Source organism: Phycodurus eques, chromosome 11, assembly GCF_024500275.1.
Source record: "Phycodurus eques isolate BA_2022a chromosome 11, UOR_Pequ_1.1, whole genome shotgun sequence".
Classification (NCBI taxonomy): Eukaryota; Metazoa; Chordata; class Actinopteri; order Syngnathiformes; family Syngnathidae; genus Phycodurus; species Phycodurus eques.
This window is the reverse complement of record NC_084535.1, coordinates 19,798,249-19,814,365: the sequence shown is the minus strand read 5'-3', so window position 1 is coordinate 19,814,365 and position 16,117 is coordinate 19,798,249. Positions and strand designations below refer to the sequence as shown.

The following is a 16,117-nucleotide window of genomic DNA, read 5'->3' as shown; positions in this document are numbered from 1 at the left end:
AACACCGTTGACAAGCTAACAAAAATTTGCATTGAACTTGTGGAACTTATAGCTCTCAAAATAATAAACATTGGTACACAAATACTGTATAGACTCATACAAACAGGCACTATAACAATACCTTCAGGCATATACAGTATTCAAACGCTGTGAAAAACGGGTCATAAACAATATTCGATTATGACTTCTACTTTCTTTATGTTACTGCAAGGGTGTATCTCATTGCATGCACCACACAGGCCCTCAGAGGTCAAGATGCACACAGCAGGAACACCACTCTAAACTTGGCACACACAAACAAGGGCAGTACAAGCCTCACTACATTATTCCGATCCACCACGACATTGTCGATGTAACTATACCCCAGATACATAAAGAAATTAAAAAGTGTACTGCCGCACATGCTGTTCCCACCATATACGGACAGTAGTTTTATTGAATCTATTTAATTGTAGAATATGCTTATAAGTTGAACAGTGGTTATGTTGCATTTTTTTGTTTTTATTGAGGTTATTTTTCAGGGTTTTCTTCATCTAATTTTGTTTTATTCAATTGTAGTATATTCTTGTGTTTAGCGTTAATGTATAACCCATTGGTTAACAATAAATGGGTCAGTTTTTCCTCATACCAACTGTTGCTGACTATTGTTCTCCGTTTCAGTATGGTAATATCACTTGATTGAAGCCGTTTCGAAAAAACAAAAGTAAAAGCCTGTCTGACGCATGCTGATATCAAATCAATATCGAAATCAGCAGATACTCAAAGCTGCAATATCGGTATCGTATCAGAAAGGAAAAGGTTGTATCGGGACATCCCTAATCACGTCACATGAGACTTTAACTCAGGCATCCTCTAAAGCACAGGTGTCAAACTCAAGGTCCACGGGGACCACATACGGCCCATCATATTGTTTATGTGGCCCACTCAAACAAATAGTAGCTACTTCATGTTTCTTTCAATTTTGGCAAAAAAAAAAGTCTTGAGAAAATTGTAAACCGTTTTTACAAGCATTCCTCCCTCCCACTAAATCCCTTGTGAACATAAATTTAACAATAGTTGTATACTTAAATATTTTCAAGAATATACAACCCCAATTCCAATGAAGTTGGGATGTTGTGTTAAACAAAAAAAACAGAATACAATGATTTACAAATCATGTTCAACCTATATTTAATTTAATACACTACAAAGACAAGATATTTAATGTTCAAACTGATCAACTTTATTGTTTTTAGCAAATAATCATTAACTTAGAATTTTATGGCTTTTAACACAATGTCCCAACTTCATTGGAGCTGGGGTTGTACATAAAATACAAATGCAGGGCCAATTGTTTATATGTAATATGTTGAGGTGAGGAGACATTTATACAGTTTATAAAGGCTCCCTGAGGAAAACTGTAACTATGATGTGGCCTGCAATTACCATGAGTTAGACACCCTTGCTCTAAAGAATCAACTCCAATATGGCTTTTTTTTTTTTTCCCCTTGTCATTTTTCTTGATGCAAAAGAATAAGGGTACCGGTAAATGCAGACAGGAGAATATGATGATGAACATACAACAACATTTTACTAAATGTGATGTAGAAAAAGTGCCATATACAATGTTGTAAAAAAAAAAATCAGCAATCCTCCTTCCCCAACACTGACTTACACACTGTGTATGTCATGTGTTACCAAAGATACATAATTTATTATCTTTTAAGTTTTATACGTCGGTTAGCTTATTTTTACACTTCACAAATACAACTTCAACATTGGAGGGTGGTGGTTTAATGCTGGAACAGATTATTTCTGTTTCCACTATTTTGAATTTGACAAATTAATTTTAAGCACTTGTGTTCCAACATCATAGTTTCCACTATACAATGGAAAAACAGGAAGTTTTCATCCATTGTATTCTGTATGGCAGCATCAATAGTTGCATAAAGGAGCGCAGGAATGACATACCATAACTACATGAACAAGTTTGAAAATGTTAAGCCAAAACCGAATTGCATAAAAAGGATAGTTTCCTGAATCTGTCAGAGCCTCACACATTATTAAATCATGGACATTTTGTGTTTTCGAACTCCATCCATCCATTTTCTGAGCCGCTTCTCCGCACTAGGGTTGCGGGCGTGCTGGAGCCCATCCCAGCTATCATCGGGCAGGAGGCGGGGTACACCCTGAACTGGTTGCCAGCCAATCGCAGGGTGTTTTCAAACTAAATTACTTAATTTGTAAACAGCAAATGAAGTAATTATATTGTTCTGGGTTCAAAATTACTGTAAAATCCCAGTGATAACTCTGAATTGCGGGAATTATTTTGAAGTTATAAATAACAGGTTTCAGGAGCTGCAGAGCCTTGATTATGAAGTTTCTAATAATTGTCATTGTACATACCTGGTTAAAGATGTCTTCCCTAATAGCTTCACAATCCACCTTGTATTTACAGAGGAGACAGGAAGCAGTTGCAAATGACCCTAAAAGTGCCATTTCAGTTATTTTAGACTTTTTGAAGATCTATATTTCCCTTCCAAATAACTAACTTACCGTGACACTGGATGATTCGCTGAACTCCGGCCACTTGTTCTAATGTATCGATATTTTGTGTGTAGTTACGCAGCAGCTTGCCCTGCTTGTCCATCATGGAAATGAACTTGTGACAGGGTGAAGGCTGGAATTGACCAGGGTAGATCTCCTGTGACAAAGACAATGCACTTAGCACTTGCAAGTAAAACTGACACACTAGTTACCACTGCACTGACTTCGCAAGAATAAACATACATGAAGCAAACCTTAGCAAACTTGAAAAACGGCCTTGGGTCTCTTTGGAAGTATTCAATGTCAAACATAGCTTGTGGGTCTGGAAGATCAGGAAAATCAACGGCAAGACGGGCATAAATTCCATCTCTGGAGCGAAAATCTGGTATGCCACATGAAACAGATACCTGAAGGAAGAGCCGATAATGTAAACTTAGTGTGGCCATAAAATCACATACGGTACAGTGCCCCTGCATGAACAGTAAATCCCTGTATGTCACGGTTTAGCTTTTGACATTTTTAGGTGATATATTTTTTAATTGGTTTATACAGTATACAGGAAAGCCCAAATTTAGTTGCACAGTAAAAGAATGACAATAAAGAAGTCGATCGAATCGAGCAATCAATCTACACTCCATTAATGGTCATCATTCCTACAGAACAAGATAGAATATGCCTGTGAGTAATTTAATGCATTCTGTATATTTGTGTGTTTATGACTCTGTCTTAAAGTAGCAGTTTATAATTATCGGAAGACCAATGCTTATTTCCGTTTATGGTGTTTCACATTATGTCAAGTCAGCATTAAGCTAGAGGACTTGCCTTAGAAGACATAATGCGGTCACTTTTCATAGAACATTTGGAAGATAAATATTCAATGTTTAATTCTCTTGTTTTATGTGTCAGGTTCACAGGAAACTTAAACTGGGAGTGAAAAAGACCTTGAAGCAATCATGATTTGCCTCTTATCTGTGGAACCGTGAGCAAGTCTTTTGTTTGCTCATAGTGTCTTTAAAAGGGAACTAAACCCCCATTTTTAAAGCAAGAATACATTTTATGTGCCTGCACTGGAACAACACGATACTCTGATTAGTTATTGCGTTTGTGGGATAAGAATTAGACGGAATAATTAATCAACATAAGGGCGGCGCCACGTTGGACGAAATGATTTTCAGCTGCAGACCGAAAGTGACATTGAAGTGCAAGTAGCATCTTGTATGCTAATACAAGCGGGCTATTGAACTGTGTAGAGATTGTTGAGGATGATAGATTTTATTGTTCGATCCTGTGTACACCATGGCTGAGATGGAAAACATGCAGAGGAAGGGTATTGAAGAGCAACAGCGTTGTACATCAACTTCTTGACGTGAAAGAGATCTGCAAAAATAATTCCAGATTGCCTCACACCTCAGTAAGTACAGTACGTGTAGATGCTTATGATCATGATTTATTATGTAGCTTTTGTACATTTAACATTACCAAAGTGATGAATATCTACCAACTGTAAATAAGACAGGAATTGGTGAATATACACCACATTCACACAAATTCGCACTCTTGTGAGAGTCAAATGACCGAAAAATGGCTACCCCCATAAACGTGTATATGCGATGTTTTAAACGTTTTTTTTTTGTTTTTTTTTACAACAGATTAAGTAAGTAAACAGTACCTGATAAAGAAGATATGCACATTGAAAATAGGTTTTGACATCTTGGGTTTAGTTCCTGTTTGAATGATAATCTCCCATTTCCCAGGCACTAATACTTTAAGAAGTCTGTTATGTTGATTTTAAGTGTGTTTTGAAGGACTTTAAGCATATGGGAGGGCTAAAACTTTTCAAACAATTTTTTATGGTGCATATCACAGTGGGTATGTACTAGGTGTGCCAGAAAAAGTTCCAGGACTAGGGTCACAAGATATATTGCAAATCTAAACTAAAACTACAAGTTTTCAAAGTAAGCCTCATGAGTCTATCACACTTTCCCAGCCTTCTCTGCCACACATTCATGCACTACGAGAAGGATTCTTCCGGGATCCTCTGCAGATCTGTTAACCATCTTTATATCGTCCGCATCTTCAAAATGGGTCTCCTTCATGACCCGCTTGCATTTGGAAAATGAGGGAGGGAGGGAATGAATGAGTGACTAAATAAAATAAATTTAGAATAAATAAATAAAAAATAATAATAATAATAAAAAAATCAAACTGAACCGCCTCAGGTGAGAAGGGCCGTTGCTCCGGCACGGCAATATTTTTGTTCAGCCAGGAACAGTCAAATGCTCAGGGCAGTGTGGGGAGGCACGTTTTCATGGTGAAATTGCTACGAAATGTATTGCCACAACGCTCGCCTTCTCGCGCGCAGGATCTCATTGTAAATGTGCTTGTTGATCGTCTGGCCCACACTGAAAGGGAAAACTTGTAGTTTGGGTTTGAAATATATCTTTTGTGACATTGTCCTGGAACCTCTCTCTGACATCCCTTGTTAAATGAGGATTCACTGTACATAGGAAAACTGAGTGATCGCAAATATATTGCAAGACACATACCCCAGCGCCAGTCAGCACAAGAATCCTTTTGCTTTCATGGAGTAGCCTGACCACATCTTCCAAAATGTTGATATCCTTCCTCTTCTTTCTTTTAGGAGGTTCTGAGATGTTGATGATGATCTGCCACAGTGTCATGTCATCTAAATCTGGTGGGAGTACAGTCTCAGGCAGCAACTCCCTTAAAATGGTCCTCGGGTCAGTCTCTCTGATGTGTTGCTGGATGACACTGTAGGAACCTGGCCACAAAATCAAACTGTCAGAATGACGTGTATACCTGGGGCTGAAGCATTATCACAAAAATACATATAGGGGGAAATAAGTGAAAGATGCTGCTTAAATTCACCCAGGTACCTATATGCGGTTGAGGTGTCCAGTCGCTGGAGCTGGCATGGGAGGATCGGTCATCATCCTCTGTGACATGCTCCGGTGTGACAGCCAAGCCATTGGATGGGCGATCGACACACCCAATGAGACCTGAGCGTAGAAAGTGGAAGAACTATAACACAAACTACACGTGCGGTGACATAGCGAAATATCAACACGACCAGTTAACGGTACATTTCATACATATTGGTAACTCAGTCTTATGGAAGTGGGTGTGAGGACTACATGCCGGCGAACAAATGCTGCGTCGCTATCAAAGTTCAGTGTCTCCGGGGAACAAGTCCATTCATGAAAACTCCCCGCATGTCTACCGTAGACGCGTCGCTTCTCTTTTACGTGTCACCCTTTCCAGGACAAGGCTGCCGTTGCACATTTAGTTACCCTCCTTCGGTTAGAAATGTTCAATTTGGTCAATTGTACACACGCCCGAGAAAGGCGCTTCCTGCGTTCAAAACGTCCGCCTCTTAGGCTACCGGCGTCCGTCTCTTTACCTACCGGCACTGCCCTCGAATGTCTCGAGCAGGGCGCTGTCGTCTGGTTTCACGGCGGACTTAAAGGGCTCGGAGACGAGCATTGCCAGGCCATTGTTGTCTCCGCCTTGCGCCCCGGGGGCCTCCTCTTCTACCGCCATCGCCGGCTTCGCTTCCCTCTCCGCTGGCTGGCCATAATTCACCGCCGCCTCCCAACTCTGCTGGACTCCAGACACGCATGGGAATTTATTAGCGTCGGTGACTTTGAGGCCGTATTTTGTCGCCAAGGTAATTTTTGACTTTTTAGCGGCGGGCTCGTCCATATCGGATGCGCCCGAAAAGGCCGTCTGAAGACTGCTCTCTTCGTCCGCCATCTTGTGAGCGGAGTGAGCGTATCCCTCCCCCTCGGACAGCTGGCTCATTTGCATCGACCACGTGAGATGCTCTCGTCCAATGGTAACGACAAGAACTCCCCCTTACGTCACTGACATGAAACCATAACACAAAAAAAAAGATGCATTCACGAACTCCCCTTTTTTTAGGGAAAAGTCAAAACCCCGTGACAACTATACAGTTGGAGATTTTCATTTTATGTGTATTTGTACAGGTATCGCTTGTTTAATGCCATTTTTCATCAGTGATCCACACATCATCATGTTAACCGTGCTAACCGGGTTTTAATTTTTTTATTTTATTTTTTTAAAGCCGTAATTTCCTTGTATGTCCCTTTTAAATTTCGTCATGTGGCGTTGAGTAGGATGAGTCACTCGAATGCATCACACGTCACATGGTAGCAATTACAGCTCAGTTCCCCCGGAGCTCAGGAGTAGCCCTCATCTGCGAATCTTATATACAGGATTTGAGAACATCATAATTCACCCGCGTGACGAGGGGGCAGCGTCGAGGAAAGCGGATTGCTGATAATTCACGCTGCTATTTTCGAAAAATCATCACATTCTTTAATGGAGGCCGTTTTGAGCTGCAGACCTGAGGATTTGGAAGATTATTACGGTTTATTAGGATGTGATGAGTTATCATCGGTAAGTTTTTCCACCAGTGACGTGTGCTTGTTGATGCTAAGTTGTTTACCCTAAAACAAACTGTCGAACGAAGAGAACTGGAAGTCTGCGTTCATACAAAATGTACATCAAGAGTTCAACTCCTTCACCGCCGGCCGTGTTAGAGCGAAGAAAAATGTCAAGCAGAACAGTGACTTTGACGCTAATATTTTTGCTTTTTTTTTTTTTTTCCACATCTCAACGGAGATGTCAAAAGTACTGGTATTCAGTACTCAAGTAAAAGACCTGATACTTGTGCCAAAAAACAACTCTGGTAAAAGTACACACTTATAAATGTACCTAAGTCAAATAAAGTAAATAGACATTTTTCAATCCAATAATAAAATACATATAGCATCTATGTTCGCATCTGTAGGCAGAGCAGGAGATGAGGGGAGGGGGAGGTAGCGTAACTAACACGCCTCCAATGACCTCTCGCACTAAAAAAAGATATTTGCAAGGATGCAACAGTTTTTTTAAGTAAAGGTGTTTACAAATAGTAACACCAGTGACATGAAATCAAGGGACAGCTATTTTTTTGTAAAGTATTTTTAATTACTCATTTATACTTTCCTTTTTAAAATATAATACCTAATAACTAACACTTTGTGTTATGATCATTAAAACATTAAAATATTAATGATTATCCTCATCATTATAAAAAAACAATCAATTCAAAAGCTTACGCCTTACCTGAGGGACATTCAAATTCATGGCAGCGGCCACACTCTTCAAGCTAATTTTAAAAAAATGTGCATGAAAACTGGCTTATTTATGGTTAGATAACAACACAATTCCGTTACAAAAAAAAAAGATTCATATTTTGTGTCATTGGCCTATACTTGTTTTTCCTGGTGAATACTGCAGGGACAAGCAAGCCACCATTTTCATAGACAGATCATATGGGGGGAATCTGAGTTTTGACAGCTATTTTTCAAATGCAACTAAGATTGTAATCATGGAAATTTCCAAAAGCATCTACTTTATTAAAATATTTTAACTTAATGAAGTACAGTTACATAAATTTAGTAATGAAATTACATAATCTCGTTACATGCAATTAATTATTCGCCAACACTGCATATAATACAGGGGACAAAGCATGTAAAATTGACTTTTATTAGCGTTAGCTTCTGACACACTGAACACTTACTTGATTGTTCGGTGAGGTTGGGGCTCTATTTGTGTTTAGTGATGTGTCCGCTGCTGCATTAACAGGTCAGGGAAAATAGAACCCATTTTGTCTTTGCGGGATATTGAGTGTGCTTTGCAATTTGCAGTCACATGTGTTGGCAGCTGTGGCGCTACGTCCAGCCACCTGTTGCTTAGCTCCTAGTCGTTAGAGTCACAAAATCCATACTCATCATTGACATAGCAGTAGGTGGGGCGGGCTGAGATGAGGGCTGGCTCGCTTACTTGCATGAGTCGTGGAATTATTGTTAAGACATCTCAGTATTGTTTTAAAATGTGGAACAAATGGATCATGTCTTCAAAAACACTGAGGGGCTCTCAACTATAATTAACTTTTCATTGAAGGCATTCACCCCCCCCCCCCCCCCCCTTCCTCCCTCTTTCCTTGCAGACAGAACAAATTCTCAACGAATACAAGATCAGAGCCTTGGCATGCCACCCAGACAAGCACCTAGGGAACCCCAAAGCAGGTATATCTGTTGAATTGCTGTAAAAAAAATAAAATAAAAATAAAAAAAAACTACAGCTATACATACAAAGGTGTTTCAGAATGATTGGATTTTTGTTGGGTATATTTATTCATGTTTCCCAATTTTGCTGTTATACCAGGATTTCTTTAATGTTCTTTCTGACAGTGACAGAGTTTCAAAAGCTACAGGAAGCCAAAGAGGTTTTGTGCGATGACACTAAAAGAAAAAACTATGATCTATGGAAGAGAAGTGGAGTTGCTATCCCATTCCATGACTGGCAAGCCTTAAATGACTCTGTAAAAACGGTGCGTGATGTTTGACTTTTGTATTTTTCCAAGAGAAGCCGGTATCATGATCTGACTTGAAAAATGTTTGCAGTCAATGCATTGGGCCGTGAGAAATAAGAAGGAACCCATGCTGGAGGCTGCAAAGGCAGAAACACCAATCACTTTGCATGCCGACGACCTTCCTTGTCAGCAGGAAGCACCGGGGATCACCTCGTGTGAAGCCATGCTATCCTCAAGTAATTACCATTCATTCAACCACATTTATAAAATGTGTATAATGATAATGTACAGCACTATTTTAAAATGTCATCTAGTCCCCATTGTTTTTTTTTTGTCAAAACATAATGTGTCCTCAAAACCAAGTGGTCGTATACACACTACTCGCGAAAATATTCAAACTTAATTTGACCTCTTAACTTTTGAATCCAAATTTCCAACTGTTCATTGTTTCAGTACTTTTTACAGAAGGTGCTGTTCTCTAACAAGGAGCTGAACAGCAAAATTCACAACAGGTCTTTGATCCACGAATCAACCCATACACCCTTGTTCAATTAGAATTGGCAGTTAAACATTCCTTTTCATCATGCTGTTCACATTTTGACATCAAGTGACCAAGGCGACGCGTAAAAATTGATCAACACTACCTCACCATCGCCAAGATTCAAACAGGATGTTCTCAGAGGAAAAAGGCCACGAAGCTTTTGAGTCTCATCGTGTTAACAGTGGGCTGCAACAGATACAGAAAACCTGGAAGAGTTACAGAAAGGCACAGAAGTGGACATCCTTGGAAATGTAATGTTTGATTCATGGATTAAACACCTCTTGTGAATTTTGCCACTCACCAAGTTGTGCAAAAAGTTCTGAAACAAACAGTTGCACATAAGTTCACCTGTAAAGGTGGACCTTAGTTGGGTTCATCCTGAAATTTCACCCAAAAGTCCAATATCGATAACTTTTCGTGAGTAGTGTATCTGTTGTAAGAGCAGTTTCAATTGCCCAAAAACTAACTTTGTGCTCTCATTATACAGGCGATTACTGCCATCGCCGTTTCCGCTGGGCTGCTGACTCACCATCCTGTCTGCTCCAGAAGTTTCGTAATTATGACATTTGAATATACTGTAGTACAATACATCGCACCCTGTTAATAGTGGTATCATAGTTTGTGGACATGGTCAAGCTGTGATGTTACTTTGTGTGTAAAGTGGATATGTTAAGTGGAGACTACAGCTGGGTGTACATGGAGCCTTGTATTCTGATTATAATCGGTATAGAAGCCCAAACTGAATGAAAATGCTCCATATAAATATCTCAACCAGATAAACAGGCTGACTCTGAATGGAATTTTATTTGAATTCACAGGGGTGGAATATTCCTTTTGCCAAACCGATCAAAAGTCAATTTTCACCACGTAAACCGTGAATCGGAATGGTGTCAGCCTCCGCCCTGTCTGCGCATGCATTGGCTTGTCGTAAATGTGTGGCGACGTCATCGTTTACGCACTTGAAAACATTTCGGCTTCCCACCAGAGCTGGTCTGCGACAGATGTTTTAAAAATACAGTCCTTGTAATTTGTTTTTAATCAAGCGGTTGTTTTAATAAAAGTGTAAAAACAATCGCAACTATTGTGCTAAATAGACGACTGACCACCATCTTGATAAATCGTGATGTTTACATTGATATGAGCGTGTCTCACGTCTGTCAAACGGCCATTTTTGATTAAATGTAGTGGCCCATGTAAATGCCAGTTTGGAATAGATCACGTCTCATTTCAACTTTTGACCGGAGATGTTCAGTCGCAATGATTTCACTCGAAATGGGGAAAAGAAAAAAAAAAGTCTGCACGTAAACCCGTCTTCTATGAAATCACATGGACCTTACTGTCTAGCTCTGTGTTCATGAATCCAAAATTCAACATTCGCAACATTATCAAGTAAAAGTGATGAACATTTACCCATATTATTGTCAAAAGAGATGTAGTAATTAAAATGTGTCCGACTCCGGGTGTTCTTTATTGTCTCTTCAGTCTCATTTATTTTGAATTCAACCGGATTAAAATGGTCAATTACTTTGAAATGAGGAAAATTAGGATTATTTCTTTCTTTTTGGGGTTTTGATTTCGTGCAACGCAAGCATTATGCGACTCAAAGGTATTGTGAATTTCGCTTCAGTACTTTTACAAAGTAAAGTACAGCAAGCCTCCTGTCGGAAAGATGAAGTGGCAACTGTCAAGCGAGCCGCCCTAAAGATTGTTCATACGACGCATTACGGAAACGCGCCTCCAACGTGCTGCGTGGGCCAACTTCAAAATAAAAGCCCAACAAATAAAACATGGACACTGCATAAATGGGAGTAAATGTGTTCCTTGATTATTTTGTAATGCATAACATAATTGTAAAAATAGATTACTAGGAGAATTATTATTCGTATCAGAATGCTTTAGTTAAAACACTGGAACTGGATGATCAGTTGATCACACTGTGATATGATGGAATTCATTTTGTTTTGTAACATAAGAGTAGATCAGCTCAAATATTTTGTTAATATAGTCAACCAGGGTTGCTGGAAATGCAAAGTTATCAGTCATTTCACCATTGTTCCTTTTTATTTATTATTATTATTATTATTATTATTATTTATTTATTTATTTATTTATTGTCCTGTTTGGCTGTTCGGTCAAGCAGAAAGGAAGATCTGTATATATTTTATTCCAGAACAGTTTTACTGTCACAGTGGAGTTTTAATCTGCCACTGTGGGTTTTTTTTTTTTTTTTTGTATTCTGAAGGATAGTTATTTAGAATTACAGTCGTTCAGTTGAACAGAACCAAGTTTTTAAAGGGGAGTGACAGAAAAAAAAAACTGTGAGAAGGTCATTAAATAATATAAAAACAGAAGACAACGGACACAACGCACTAGATGTAAACAAGATGTCGTAAGTAAAGCCTTTTGTAACTAGTACAACGACACATTGGATTCAAGCGTTGTATGGGTCGGTAGTGCTACACCCTGTGAGGGAAGGACAGGACGGGGACAGCAGGGTCCATGACCCCTGTCCTGCATGCTTCCTCCTCCCTTCACCATCGTTCCTGTGTTGTGTGTTTTTGTTTGCAAATTAAGGACTACAATCCTGTTGTTTTAATTCCTCATTTTAAAAACAACACGTTTCAAGCAACAAGTTTTTCCTCATGTTTTTCAGATTGTAGGGTGAAAGCTGCATCTGGCTGTTAGTGTGTACCGAATCGGTGGCAACAATGGGGAAATAAAATGCCAGTATTTTAAGGGTAATAGCTCGTCAGCAACATAAAGTATTTTTAAAAAATGAACGAGTTCGTTTTGAATTATGAATTATGAACTGAAGTTCATCAGACAGAAATAAAAAGATGTAAATAAAGTCCAGAAATTCTTACTTAATGCAATGGGGAATTCCTTCAATATGTTACAGAGGATCTGTTCCTTTGGAATTATATACATTTTAATGATTTAATGTAATTTCCAAATTTGTATAGGAATAATGATTAATATTGACACACCTCTCTGGAATTTAGGTAAAGGAGTGTACAGGAGATCTTCGGTTTACGACGGAGTTCCGTTCCTACGTCGGTGACGAATTTGTGCGTAAATCGAAACACGAGATATATATGTCAGGGAATAAACCGAGGACCATGCATGTTGGGAGATTGATTGTAACATTATGTAGTTACTGCCTTTGTCCAAGGGGAGACAGTGCAGGACAAACAAAAACAGCTACAGTACAAGTATTTGTGAAGGAAGAAATTGAATATACGGAGGTTTTCTGTGATGGAAAGATCCCGAAAGATTTTTGGTGTATTGTCGTTTGTAAATCGAGAAGTAGTGCAAAAGACTGCGTCCCGCCGTGTTGCTGAGGCCGCACCGCAGCGTCTATTCACAGGCGCGATCCCACTACTGAGCGGCACGGGGGCTTTGACCTGCTCCGTTTCCGACCTGGGCCGGTGCACCCCTCCTTAGGCGACCTGCTGGTCCCGAGCTCCCCCGGGAGCACCATATCGATACCGAACTTAGCGCGGACACCCGCTCGACACAGTCCGCTGCGGCTCAGAACTCCTGAGCTCAAACGATCCGCCAGCCTCAGCCTCCCAGGAACTTGGATTACAGGCACGCGCCACCGCACCCGGCGAGAGCAAGCGACACCTCTGGTGGCTTTGACTTGGCGGGATGTGACGTCAGCAGGTGGGACGGCGACATCTAGTGGCCGTAATATACAATCTCGCCACCGGAACCTGCGAATCTCTTCCCCCAGTCCATCAATCACCCTGGAACCCCCATTTTCCTATTGTTGTAAAGTCGTGACCCACGTTAAGAGGAATAAAGATGTTTGGGGGGTTTAAATATGGCCTCTGAAAACACAAGTACAGTATATAACATTTTAAAATGTCATTTCAAATTCGTTTGCAGTACCGCCAAATGTATATTGCTAGCCATGACGTCCGCCAGCCATGCAAGGAGGAAACTTTTCTTGTCACGTTCCTACTATGTTCAGTGTGGGAACTTGGTACGCCTCTGTACTGTATTGAAAAAAAATCAGAATACGAGTCAAGTGGGCTCTGGAACACTTCAGGAAACCATTGTCAGTTAACAGTTTGCCACAAGCTGAAACCTATTAAATCTGGTGATGGTATTCTTAGGATTCAGTGTGTGAATAGGTGGACTGCCGAGTTGTGTTTCTCTTCCAGGAGGAGGCAGTGTAGTGCAGGACCACCAAAAACAGCGTTTTGTTAAGGAAGAAATGGAATCCGAAGTTGTATTTGACGTAAAGATGCCATGTGCATTGTTGTGTTTGTTGTAAATCGAGAAGTAGTGCAAAAGACTTGCTGAGGCCGCACCGCAGCGTCTATTCACAGGCGCGATCCCACTACTGAGCGGCACGGGGGCTTTGACCTGCTCCGTTTCCGACCTGGGCCGGTGCACCCCTCCTTAGGCGACCTGCTGGTCCCGAGCTCCCCCGGGAGCACCATATCGATACCGAACTTAGCGCGGACACCCGCTCGACACAGTCCGCTGCGGCTCAGAACTCCTGAGCTCAAACGATCCGCCAGCCTCAGCCTCCCAGGAACTTGGATTACAGGCACGCGCCACCGCACCCGGCGAGAGCAAGCGACACCTCTGGTGGTTTTGACTTGGCGGGATGTGACGTCATCAGGTGGGACGGCGACATCTAGTGGCCGTAATATACAATCTCGCCACCGGAACCTGCGAATCCATCCATCCATCCATTTTCTGAGCCGCTTCTCCTCACTAGGGTCGCGGGCGTGCTGGAGCCTATCCCAGCTGTCATCGGGCAGGAGGCGGGGTACACCCTGAATTGGTTGCCAGCCAATCGCAGGGCACATACGAACAGACAACCATTCGCACTCACAGTCATGCCTACGGGCAATTTAGAGTCTCCAATTAATGCATGTTTTTGGGATGTGGGAGGAAACCGGAGTGCCCGGAGAAAACCCACGCAGGCACGGGGAGAACATGCAAACTCCACACCTGCGAATCTCTTCCCCCAATCCATCGATAAATCGTTAATAATACATTGCACCTTTCATACTTAAAAAGCCACAGTGGTGCTTCACAGAACAGAAAGGGGGAAAATCCTCCTAGTCTATAAGGATAAAACATAAATAAGATATTTGGTATCACCAGTGTTGGGAAGATTACTTTGGATATGTACAGTGCCGTGAAAAACTATTGGCCTCCTTATATTTTTGCAGTTTCTCCAATTTAAGATCATCAAACAAATGTAAATATCAGACCAATATAGCCCAAGGGAACTTCAAATGCTGTCTTTAAATGGTGATTTCATTTATTAAGGTTATAAAAAAAAAACTATTCAAAGTTACCTGGCCCTGTGTGAAAAAGCAATTAGCCCCCTTGTTAAATCAATAATTAATTGTGGCTCATCGAAACTTTTGGTTCATTTTCACCGATTACACCCAAGCCTGATTACTTGCGGACCTGTACAATCAAGAAATCACTTAAACAGAATCTGTCCCGACAAAATGAAGTGGGACAAAAGATCTAAAAAAGCTGCGATAAAATAACACGATCCAAAGAAAGTTCAGAACAGTCGAGAATTAAAGTAATTGACATAATCAGTCTGGAAAGGGGGACAAAAGTCATTTCGAAAGTTTTACGATTCCAGCGAACCAAAACAGCATTAAATTCACTTGGATGATATATTTACATTTGTTTGATGATCTTTAATGTTCAAGTGGGGAAACTGTGCAAAAATATAATAATTTGCAAAGGGGGCCAATACTCTTTCACAGCACTGTAGTTAGTTACAATTTCAAGTTACCCTGTTGGAAAATGTAACAGTAGAGTAACTATTAACTGTCTTTTTACATTTGATTACATTTGTATTACTTTTCTTAATTTTGAATAAATTAATTTAACTGCATTTAATCCAAAACAGTAAAAAAATGTAAAAAATACACTAGAAAATATGGCCACAATAAAACACACCTTAAGTTAAATTGCCATCTGAGAACAGTTTTTTCTCTCTCCCAGAACAGTGCACGTATTTCCTTTAAATGGTTTCTGTGTGGCACGTGAAAAGTTCGATCACATTTTCTAACCGTTTACCTTCTACTGCTAAAAGTAGTCTACAGTCCAGCCATTATCCAAAATGATTAAATACAATGCAGAAGTCTTGCGATTGGGAAATGGTCTCTCAGAAAGCGTCAAAAGCGTCCCTCATGTACGCCCAATGGGCCTTTCGTGTGAAACCTGTCTGAGCTGTAAACTCATCAGAGACCAACAAATCAGAGCCTGGGCAGAAACTCCAAAATCGTCCAAGCTTGACTGATGAAGTATTAAGTAAGTTAGGTATCTGTTTGGGTGCTGGGCCACCTCTGCTTCCTTCGATGTCATCACCGCAGGGAAGTTCAACAGGCGCACTACTTTCTTTGATTTATTAATATAACCTTCATTTATCCAAGAACAGATTCTCATTCGCAATGCTGACCTGGCTGCAGACAGCAGTTAAAAAAAAAAGCTAAATAAAATCAAATGCAAATAATTATAATAAAAACAAATGAATACAAATACAACGAACTGCGCAATATACTTAGATATGTGCATTACAAATATTATTTGATGTTGGTTGGAGGTCACTGTACATTTTGGCCAGTTCGTCAGAACGAAGATATATGTGTGGT

The 16,117-nt window shown here is 40.3% G+C and overlaps 2 protein-coding genes and 2 long non-coding RNA genes across 5 annotated transcripts in view; 3 read left to right on the top strand and 1 right to left on the bottom strand.

Annotated features, from left to right (window-relative positions):
• Positions 1-1,174, top strand: part of LOC133410212 (uncharacterized) — a 58,162-nt gene extending 56,988 nt beyond the window's left edge. For both annotated transcript variants that reach the window (XR_009769508.1, XR_009769507.1), the window contains one exon: positions 1-1,174. This exon is cut by the window's left edge and continues 500 nt beyond it. This is a non-coding gene — a long non-coding RNA (uncharacterized LOC133410212).
• Positions 1-6,354, bottom strand: part of sirt1 (sirtuin 1) — a 9,267-nt gene extending 2,913 nt beyond the window's left edge. Inside the window, exons 1-6 of the mRNA XM_061691074.1 lie at positions 5,952-6,354; positions 5,424-5,546; positions 5,073-5,308; positions 2,781-2,933; positions 2,536-2,683; positions 2,386-2,465 (exon numbers count right to left, since the gene is read on the bottom strand). Of these exons, the coding sequence (XP_061547058.1) occupies positions 2,386-2,465; positions 2,536-2,683; positions 2,781-2,933; positions 5,073-5,308; positions 5,424-5,546; positions 5,952-6,354 (1,143 nt within the window). The remainder of the gene's footprint in view (positions 1-2,385; positions 2,466-2,535; positions 2,684-2,780; positions 2,934-5,072; positions 5,309-5,423; positions 5,547-5,951) is intronic.
• LOC133410213 (uncharacterized) lies at positions 1,514-5,246 on the top strand. Its single transcript, XR_009769509.1, has 2 exons — positions 1,514-3,937; positions 5,168-5,246. It is a non-coding gene; the product is annotated as an uncharacterized LOC133410213 (long non-coding RNA).
• A 137-nt stretch (positions 6,355-6,491) lies between the features above and the next one.
• On the top strand, positions 6,492-10,928 carry dnajc12 (DnaJ (Hsp40) homolog, subfamily C, member 12). The gene is made up of 5 exons (XM_061691077.1): positions 6,492-6,966; positions 8,567-8,645; positions 8,811-8,950; positions 9,024-9,168; positions 9,961-10,928. Exons 1-5 carry the CDS (start codon positions 6,889-6,891, stop codon positions 10,041-10,043), a joined length of 525 nt encoding a protein of 174 aa, XP_061547061.1. The 5' UTR covers positions 6,492-6,888; the 3' UTR covers positions 10,044-10,928.
• Positions 10,929-16,117: the final 5,189 nt, after the last annotated feature.